This window comes from Egretta garzetta, unplaced genomic scaffold (genome assembly GCF_000687185.1).
Source record: "Egretta garzetta isolate BGI_Z169 unplaced genomic scaffold, ASM68718v1 scaffold152, whole genome shotgun sequence".
NCBI lineage: Eukaryota > Metazoa > Chordata > Aves > Pelecaniformes > Ardeidae > Egretta > Egretta garzetta.
This window is the reverse complement of record NW_009259037.1, coordinates 159,864-170,844: the sequence shown is the minus strand read 5'-3', so window position 1 is coordinate 170,844 and position 10,981 is coordinate 159,864. Positions and strand designations below refer to the sequence as shown.

Here is a 10,981-nt window from a genome sequence, read left to right as displayed (position 1 = left end):
TCCCTGGGAACATTCCAGGCCAGGTTGGCCGGGGCTGTGAGCAACCTGATGTGGTTCAAGGTGTCCCTGCTCCTGCAGGGGGGTTGGGCTGGGTGACCTCTAGGGGTCCCTTCCAACCCAAAACATTCTATGGTTCTATGATTCTATGATTCTTTGGCACACCTTTTGGTAGGTGGCACTCAGTCACAAGTAAAGCACTAATATCTTCATGATCATGGGTTCTGCAAGGACGCCTTCGTTTCCACTTCTACTGAAAACAATCATGTTTCGAGCTCTTATGTTTGCCAAAACCATCATTACCATCATAATAGCTACAGATTTCCTTTAAATGAATGAATGAACGAATGGCAGGGAGACGGACAAAGTAAGGGAAAAAGCAAGGGAGAAAGGGAATTTTAAAAAGATGAAAAGAGAAAGAAAAAGAAGATTCTGTGAAGCAAGATGGCAGCCCCAGTAAAAAGGCAGAGTGTTGGCTGGGGCAGTCTGAGCAAACGCGGGCACACGCTGCAGCTGTGCAGCACGCCAGGAAGGTGGAGGAGGATGGGCACCCATGTCGACCTCCCGAGAGCCCTCCTCCGGGGCCGGGTGAGCCCTGTGGACAGCAGACTTCAAGTTCTGTAGACAAATACTAAGGTAGGATCACAGAACTGGGACGGGACTGCAGCTCTCCCAGCAGAGCGTTGCCCAGCTCCACCTCCCTCCCCGAGCCTGCCCACGCTGCCCGCTGCCTCCTCCGGCACGGCTGCAGGGCTGAAGTTGACCGGCACCCAAAGCACAAGGACTCTGCCTGCTCAGGAGTCCTCTCCGCTGGGCAGCTGGAGGAACCAGCGCAGCAACGCCCTGGGGAGGCTGTGAGGGGGGAGGCTGGAAGCAGCCGTGTTTTGGGTTCAGTGACCCTCACATACCAGGCAACCCGCCTCGAAGAGAGGTACCAAAAATTTTCAACATGAGGTTTGGCATAGCTGTGTGAGAAGCAGCCAGTTCTGGTGCAAGCTCCGCACCCTTGCCCCTACCCAACCGGTGCTTGTCATCTCCCCAGCTCTGTGCTCCCCAAGACACTAAAAATGAGTGACGAATGTGGCAGCGCGGGCAGTACACAAGTGACAGGACCCCATACACCCTCTGCCTGCATATGCTTCCCCAGTATCACCCCCCCAGGCCATCAGGTGGGCGCCTGGATAGATGGACCATGGCCCTGGAACCTGGATTTATGGGGAGCAGCGAGCCTCACCTGTACAGGGACATCCTAAGGCACCAACCCAACCTACTGCATTGTACAGACATCACTCTGCTGCTTTTACAGATATTTAGAGTCAATGATACTGGGTTAGAAAAACGTATTCAAGAGGTGAAGTATGAAGTAGTAAATGGAAACCACTTAAACTAAACCCACCTGCAGGGTACTTGGTGTATGGGTTAACCGAGTTACCATAACCGACCACGTCATTCATTTCAATCTGAGAACAGTTTGCCATGTAAAGCATCTGCAAATTTACCCCAATTTAAACATCTATCAGATGAGCAGATCATGAGGTCACACCAGTCAGAAGCCTGAACTTGTCAGTCGTGAGCACGGAGCGTTGCAAAGGAGGGGCTTGGCAGTATTTCAGTGAAGGGGAAAAGGGGAAGGAAACCTGTATGGTATCAGATGTTGAATGCTCCCATCATGCCAAGGAAGTGCCAGCCTAATTCATAAGTAACTACAAAAAAACAAGGCGCTTTATGAAAACAACATGATAGGACTAACGGGACAAAATATCCTACTCCGAAAAACAAGGCGTATGGCCGATTTGGTGAAGTGTTTCGCTCCTGTGGTACTACATCAAAGCAGCAAAACATCACATCTCAACTATTTAATACTCCAGGGTATTTTACTAATTAAGATATATTTTACTGAAATAAACTGGGCTCGCATCTGGTTTTGTACTTGCGCTATTATTTGGGAGTTTATTCCTCTGCAAGGCCTCCTGGCTGAAGAAACACCTCCTTCTCACAGACAGATGGGTTTCGGTCCATCTCCTTCACCTTGCTCCCACAAGTTCAGAGAATTATGGAAAATCTGATCATTTGCCTGTCTTCACTGGCTTAGCTCTTCAAAGGAATTTATCCATCTCAGAACCATATGAAATCTATGATGCTACAGCATACATCTGTAAGAGCCGGTTTTCTGCACAACTTCTCTCCATTTATACTTGGTAGTGATCACCCAGCATAAGAATATAACATGGTAATATTTTAATGTACTATTTAGACAATTAGGATTTATAAACAGACCCTTAATATCATCTAACAAAGCTTTTACAATTTCCTCCATCATATAATAATTTTAAACAAAAATGTCTTACTCAAAGTTGTGAAATCTCTGTATTACCCGTGGATATTGGAAAAAATACCTCAATTAACTAAATTCAATGAGTCTATAAAAAAACTTTGTCAAATGCTTAAGCACAGCGGATGTTGGAACTTTAAAAACAGGAAGAAAGCCCTTGTTATTAGCATTCTAATGGTTCAGAATTGTGTAAAACTATTAGTTAAGTTTCCAGTGATAATTCAAAAATAGGTATGTAGCAAAAATTAAAAATATTTTTAAATACTGAAATTATTTAGCTTAGAGAAAACTGAAAGTGCTGAAGGTTTTTACTCGGGTATCTAACAAGATAAAAAAAAAGCTTTCTGAGGATCCACACTGCACATCCATGTTTAAGGAGGTAGTCTCAAGATTGTGTCAAAAAAATTCCTTTCTTACCCCCCTTAATATTTGTATATGTTGGAAATTGTGTGATTAAAAATATAAAACTATTTGGTCCTAGGCTGCAACTTTCAAGCTCATGGAAGACTAGGATGAAAAAAGGAATTCAGAAAGCGTGCTAGCATAGGTATCTGCACCCCTCCATCAGCTTGTGCGTCGGTGGCCAACGGCCACCCATGACAAGGGGCACGCGCGCTTCCAAAGGGGCAGCCTACGCCGGGGGTCAGCATCAACCGCCCTTCAGCAAACACCGCGTGAGGAACAACAGCTCTGCCACGGAGCTTTTCCAATCATGCAACTTTGCGGGGTTTCAATGAAAGTTTGTGTATTTAAAAATCAATAGTCATCTACAGTAATTTATATTCAGCCTGTGAATAACAGCTACATTGACTAACAACTCTTGTGGAAATAGCTGTAGTCCGTATGCTTGTGAAATGGGTTTAAAAATTCTTTAGAAACATTAGGTTTTGTTAAGAAGCTGCCTAGTGGCCAATGTCTAAGGAATTATTTTAAAATATCAATAATAGCGGACATCCAAAATATTTTTGAAACACCTTTTGATTTTTTTTCTTTAGCAAATTGCATTCTCTACAGTTGAGATAATTCATTTAAAAAAAAAATAAATAAAAAAAATTGTTCACGAGGCTTCAGGCCCATGCCAGCGCCTTTAAACCAACTTTCATAAAAATCGCTTGGCCAAAAAACCATGTCTCTAAGATGCAGACTTCCCAGCAACTAAGGTTTGACGTGGACACGCTACCAAGCTCTTAAATTATAGCAGTAGCACTGTAAGACACAGCGGTGTAAGAAGTTCCAAAATACAATAAAGTCATTATTCTTATTAACCCTGAGCTTCTGGGTGTTTGCCTTATTTCCATGTTATGTTAGACTCAATGCAAAGGCCATGAAGTCAGCGGACATGTTTCTTTTCAGCTCAATAGCACTTCAATGAGGGTACAAATTAATTTAATGGGAATACTGGTGTAGGCATGTATCATGTACAGCAGTAACTAGCCAAAACCAGACATTCGGCTGGATATCTTCCAACGCAACCCAGATTTCTCTGTTTGCTATCTTGCTTTCACAATATGAGAACAAGATGTACATTTGCAGTGAAATATCTTATTTCCTCTCCTTCCACCTTTTTTTTCTTTGATTCGAAACTTTGAGAAGTTTTCAGGCTGAGCGTTACAATCAGGCAGCGGTAATAAAAAATAGCAATAAACCTAAATTTACAGAAATAAAAATAGAATTAGACAGTTGAATGTCCAGGAAACAGATTTTACTATTTAGCTATAGACTACCTACGGCATACAGAGAAAAGGAAAGAAGCATTTCCCCCCCCCCTTTTTGAGAGAAAACGCGGTAAAGGTCTTATTCAGCACTCAAATTTTCCTGATTATTACATGAAGCCAAGATGACCCTTTTGTCCTTTTTTTTTTTTTCCCCAAGATGAATTGCCACCGCTTCAGTGCTACATTTTGTCAGTTTGGGTACAGCAGAGTCAATACCTTCACCTTGACACGGAAACTTTGTGATTTATCAGTTCTGCTGTGACTCAGTGCTACCACGACCTGGCGAGGTGCAGCCACTCATGGCACTGGGAGCAGACTTTGGTCACAGCTACTTGGAAAAAAATAAAGCACTCTCTGATGATAGACAAATGTGTCTTGTTAGCAACAGCCAAAAAGCGCTTGACTTGTACTAATAACAAAAAGGCCATGTTGGTCACCATGGGTCTAAAGACGAAGCACCCTGTCACTGCCTTGGTTGGGAAATTAGCAAATAATGTTCCTTTTCCTTGATAAATGGGTGACAGTTCTCTCTCACCAATCATTTTTTAACATTTTGATGCATGTCTATGATCCCGCTGGAGGAACAGAAAAGTTTACTGGCCCTCAATTTTCAGATGATGAATGGAACACTCTAAATGTGCGATTTCTGTATGAGGTATAGTTCATTTTAAGCAATTCTAGTAAATGGGTGTCACTGATTAGGACAAATAGTCTACTTGTGCAATAGCACAAATGGTATGTCTCATTCTTCTGGCCTCCTCTGAGACAGAAAAGAAAGGGGACAACAATGACCCTGATAAACCTGGAATTGCTACTGTTTAAAAAAGAGCTATTATATAATATACATTATCCAACACGCTATTGACTCGACGCCTCTGAATCATTTCTGTATGTTTAGCATCGCCCTATTAATTAAAAATGTATGTCATGCTGAAAACCCGTCTTTGTAAGAAGAGACAGTTAACTGGGATGTCATTCCCTTCGACATGGCTGTTTTAAGGAAAAACACATTTTACTCGAGCGCGCTAAAGCGGTTAAATGTGATTAACAGAGGTGCTTTCTGGTTTTGACTCCGTAAGGCTAACTTTGACTGACTTAGAAAGACCCATCTGGAAGAAAGGCTGAGAATATTTGTTCTACCTTGGTTTTTTTCCAGCTTGCTAACAACCGATACCGACACAAGCTCTGATCAATAAATAACCAATACTGTAATAACAGTGACTGTAAGTTGCTTCAGGACAACAGCACTTAAAAAAAAAAAAAAAAAAGAAAGGAAATGCAATATATATGAATTAGAAATGCTGAGGATTTCATTAAAATGAATGTAACTGTACTTTTTTTTTTTTTTAAGGCTTTCCAACGAAGCCCTGTATCCATTATATCTATTTTTAGCATTCGTTTTGCAAAGTCACCAGATTTCACACTTAAGAACAATAATTGAATATGTACAAGAAATAATCAGGTGATTTAAATTTAACTCAGGCATTAGCATGTAGTTTAGCATAGTAAAAATAGTATGATTTGTGGGAGGCAATTAACAATCATTTGCTCTGTGGATACAAGTAATTTGTTTAAAGAGCACTGACCTATGAGACAGCTAGTTTGTGTTGGCTGTGATGGAAGGGAGCTATTGACTCTAAACAGTGTAACAGCGCCATTGACAGAATCCCATTTGAATGCACACAAAAGATCTCGAAAATACTTGAGGAACACGAGATCTTGCAGAGGGGGAAGTGGAGCGGGGGGTTAACCGAGGGAACCCAGCCAAAGCGGAGGTCTCCGTACCGAGGCAAAACCGAGCCAAACCGAAAAATCTGGACAATGTAGTGACTAGAGAGGGCTTCCCCCCCTTGGTGCCGTGCCAGCCCTAGAGCCCGGCCGTACTTCTTCAACATAAATACTCTATCAGAAGGAACACAAACTGTGAGCGATTACTGGTTGAGTAATGGTTTCATAAGCTTAAAATTGAATGCAAGTCTTTGTGCAAAATAATCATTTTTATGTTCACATCTAGCAAATGCATTGCAGGCCTGGGAATGGTTCCATGTATTCAACATTCACGCTTGCTCTACGTCTGCTTTGGACATGTTTGCAATCGAATGCCAATACCTTGTACAGCAACCGGGTACAGTCTACTGCAAATGATCTGTTGTCTCCTGACAATTTGGGTCATTCCTTCAACTGAGCAAAAGAAGTTATCAAAATAAGAGAGTGCAACAGAAACACGAGGGTGAAAGCCGCCAGCGTGGAAAGCTCCACGTGCCAAATAGCGTTCTTTGAGACTATTTTAGCGTACCCCGGGTCGGGCCAGGCTTCCTCTATTCGCTAGGAAATCATTATGCAAAATACACGCTTAGAGAAAACAGTAACGCGGTGGCACAAATACATTGTAAATACAGTACTGCCGCTCATCTTAAAGTAAACCAACAGAATCTACGGAGCTTAAAATATGTGTGTAAAGGTGCAATTTTATCTGTAACATAATTTCATTTAGAAGCATACAAATCACAATTTGCCATAATCAAATAACGCTGCAGTGCTTATATCCTAATTAAAAAATAATCTCTGATATTTAATTTAGAAACCTGGAAGACTTTACCAGCAAAATTCTGGCTACAACCTGCACAAACCACCCGGTTTACTCAGAGAGAGAGAGAGACTTTTTCAGGTAGCACTTTTTAAATTATTATTAAACAAGCGAACGATGCACCCTTCGGTATATATTAAAACAAGTATTGTACCCAGTTATTAATTTGCACGATTCACTTTTAAATGCAGCAAATACCTCATTAATTTAATTTTAGGTGCCCACCAGTTTATATTGCATTTTACAGTCTAGAAGGCAATTTACTATTAACTGGCAATTACATACAGAATGATTGTTAATTCTGCTCCTAAGTGCTAGCTGCTTGAAAATTGTTATCTCTCTCTAATTTTTGACCTTCTTACAACAGGGGTGAGGTATACTGGGAATACAAAGGACTAGTAGAGAAGAGCTGGACATGTCATTTGTGACTCATTCTTTTAATTCACCGTGCTAATCAACTGAACTGCCACAATCTCCCAAGGTAATTGTATCTTTATAATAGTTGAAAGCAGCGGGCAAAAAGGCATGGATAGATGGGGAAAGGCCTTGCCTTTGCCTGCTGCGCGGCGGCGCGCTCCTCCTCCTGCGTGAGACTAATGGGGGCTTTTTAGAAAAATCTGGAACTTTCATATCTCTGCACCCTGATCATTTAATGTCTCAACTTCTCTGCTCACAAAGGCTTTGTACACCACACTACACTCTTGTTTCATTATTCTGCAGCCTTGTTGCCCTATGGTCTACCTCATGCTGGGAAGGTTAAATGTTAGAGTGCCAAGCCAGACTGCAAGCATGGTGGGACACTGATGGGAAACAGATGCCCTGGGGATTCGGCCCCTCCCTCCTCTAGGGCTACATCATTTTCATTTTCTGAAATACAGCGAGGCTTGGCTTCGCTCTCAACGGCAGCTGTAATTTCCAAAGACTATCTCAGTCACCCTATCACTTCAGGATAAAGCAAAGCAGGCAGAAGTTTCTCGGTCAGGCAGGCGCTGGCTTTATCTTTTTATTTTCTTATTGCTGGGCTACAGGCTTTTGTCTCCCTCAGAAGGTGTTTTAGCTGCGTATTCCCGTTAAAGCACGGTTAGGAATGTAACTTTATTACGATTTCATTCCAGCGGGAGAAGCTCCTGACATTCTCACGGTTCTTGTGAACATCTTTACTTAGCGATAAAGACAAAAGACGACCCCAGGAAAGAAGGAACGAATGCCTTTTCCTTACGGTTTCATACATATTTGCATTTACACATTAGAAAGACGTTCAAAACAGCAAAATTCGCCAAAGTTGCAAAATCTGCACCTAAGAAATCAGTTTACTATAAAGCGCTTCAGAATTCCAGGGCTGTGCACCGAGAGCCAGACCGTCATCTGGTTCAGATCTGCAGCACTTCCCTGTGTGCAATGGAACCGCACCAGCTCGCAACAGCTAAAATATCTGGAAACTCCGTCTAAGGCTTTTAATTCATTCATTTTTTATGTTGCTGAACACTTATCTTCGCTAAATAGCCACACTTGTCAGGCCTCTCTGCCGAAGCTTTGCACGGGCTGCCTCGGTAATAGCATTTTGAAGGCTGCAACCATGACTGCGGGCAGCCCCACCTGCGGTCACCACCTTTGCAGCAGAGTACAAAACAACGTCCGCTTTCGAGATACGTTCTTAAGCACCAAAAGCACCACGGGCACCACCAGCCCGTTTGGGAACGCCGGTAGCAACCCAATCAGAAAGGTCAAGAAAATGTAAATATTCTCTCCCCGGTCAGCCAGAAGTGAGGCACCCAGGTGCCAAAGCCAGCGCTGGTCCTGCTCAGGTTGTGAGTTCTTTGGGGGCAGATGGGAGATAGGAATCTCAGGTGCTACCTCCACTTAAATGTTCATTTCAGCGACAGATCTTAGGCAGACAGAGAAACACATCCACGATGCGTTTGCTGTTTAAAAAGTCCTGGCTTAAAACTACCCAGGAACGCACTTTTCCCATTAGATCTAAATTAATAGATAGAAACAGTTGCAGTCTAGTGGGAAAATAGTCATCAAAATGCACATCATCTGCACATCATCCGCAATCTGCATTATCTCCCCAATAAGCAGCAAGAACTCTCCCCGAATCCCTGCAGTCTGTCGAGTAAACAGTTAAAGGCTCTTTGTTTTCAAAAGAGAGATTGATTCATCCGATCAAATTTATTACCTAGAATCCTCATCCAAAAGTACGGTAAATTAAATTGCTATTTCTCCCTTTTTCCCCTCCCAGCACCACAGTTAAGTTCATTGTTAAATGCCAGAGAAACTGTAATACACATTTGAGATAAAAAGCCAGCAATACTTCATCCCAAAGTAAGAATTTTCATATTAAAACCACTGGAAACCACAAAGTTCCGCCTTTTTCTTGTGCTCTTGTAAATTAAAGTCAAATGTATTTAAAAGAATTGGCACAAATAAATCATTCCCAGGCCCGTGAGTTTGTATCCCAAGTTTCAGGTCTGAAAGAATTTTTAGAGCCAGGTCGTGAATAAGGTCGGATAAAGTTATTTGGATCCAACAACAGCTACTTGAACCGGTGCCTAAAACTTCAACTGAACCTTTAGGGAAGTTCAAGAAGTTTGGATAGATAGTCTGAAAAATATTTTTCGTCGCTGAATACTTCTTAACTCCTTTTTCTGGCTGGAGCGGAGTAGGAAATACCGGTGTTGATCTATTTCTGAGCAAACTGAAAGCAGGAAGTAGCAGGCATCTTGTGAGAGAACTTGATCTCATGAGACATCGAGGCATTTTTGAGACCCCAGAGGCTTGGACAGGCACCAGAGCTTCTGGGTACCCACACCAACAGGTATTTTGAGGTCCAGCTACCACCAGTTACATTTCCTGCGAGACACATCCTATTTTTTGACAGCACTGTAACGTTCACACTTTGCACGGCCTGTATACCATTAGGAGATGGGAATTATTATCCTGAAAAGAGTAAGGAAACCATACACTTACCAGTGTAGACGAATCGGCCGGGAGCACCTTTGCAGAACTGTTTGGATTTGTAGGAGAGAGTTACTTCAACAACTCCTGGAATGTGCCGTGGTGGTGTTTGAACTCTGATGGCGTGGGGTGTTATCAGCTATAAAAATCGTACAGAAAACATACCTTAAATCAAGATGGCCCTGATAAGACCGATGCCAGCCAGTTTACATAATTAGGAAAATGACTTTCAATCATTGTCATCTCCAAATTCTCCCCTCTTGCTGTCACATTGGAAGATATGGGTCCTGCAGGTTTTTTTAAGGAAAAGCTCTGTAAACGATCCTTGGTTTTCGTTTGCAGGAAAGGCCACAGGGCATCATTCATATGAAAATTGCCTCCATATGTCTCCTTAAGGCTACTTCTAGTAATTTTAACACTAATTGTCCAATTGTACTGGGAGACCTCCTACAGCAAGTCTTCCACTAGAGGGCCATGACGTGCCTCAAGTATATTTCTCTCTGCGTAGCCAATTGTCACATGTGAATTCATGGCTAAAAAGGCACGGTGAAACAAAATCTCATGATACCTCATGTCAATAGCCTATCGACAGCTTGTTAAAATCATTCATGGAAAAATGTTACAGTTCAAAGCCCACCAATTTCGGTAGCTTACCTCACTCCAGACCAACATAGTTCCAAATACGACTTGTAAGCCATCAAAGAAGTTGTCTCCGATTATGATGACAGTAGCCCCACCAGTAGTCCAGCCTTCACTAGGACTGATGGCCTTTATGCACGGAGTAGCTGCTTGTACAAGACAGAAAATCAAGACCTTAATACCCCTCCTTTCCCGACATGAGATCTCTTCACCAATGACAAACCATGCAAAGCACAATAGAAGGAAAGTGCATGATTTCTCGAGGAGGCATACAAAGGGCAATCGTATATCAGCATGTTGATGTATTTAAAGCAAACTATTAAATGTTTTATAAAGCAAAGGCCAAGCAGCAGAACACTGGTGAGCAAGAAAAAACTGGCTTGATATAGCAAATTATATGTCAGGGCAAATATGGCTATTACAAATGATTAAGCATCGCATGCATGTGGCATGTCGATTTATCTGCTTTGCTGTACAGATCTAAGCAGAGTCAATCAAAAGGTTGTTGAGGGAGATGGAAGAGCAAATGCTCTGAATTTCGATTCCTCATAAGCAGCTAATTGGGTTGGGTTTTTTCATCCGCGAACTTTGCCTTTTGGTTCAAAACTTCATTTTCCTCTGTCACTCCGTAATTACTACTTTTCACTTTTCATCAGGAAAAAATCAAAAGCACTATATTAATACTTTTGTCAAAGGTACACATTTTACATCTAATATTGTTTGTCGACATGAATCCCTGAGCCATTTACTTGA

The 10,981-nt window shown here is 42.1% G+C and overlaps 1 protein-coding gene across 1 annotated transcript in view; it reads right to left on the bottom strand.

Moving 5' to 3' along the window:
- EBF3 (EBF transcription factor 3) overlaps positions 1-10,981 on the bottom strand; it is a 121,704-nt gene that overhangs the window by 24,009 nt on the left and 86,714 nt on the right. Inside the window, exons 8-9 of the mRNA XM_035890428.1 lie at positions 10,244-10,374; positions 9,602-9,728 (exon numbers count right to left, since the gene is read on the bottom strand). Coding sequence (XP_035746321.1) covers positions 9,602-9,728; positions 10,244-10,374 — 258 coding nt within the window. The remainder of the gene's footprint in view (positions 1-9,601; positions 9,729-10,243; positions 10,375-10,981) is intronic.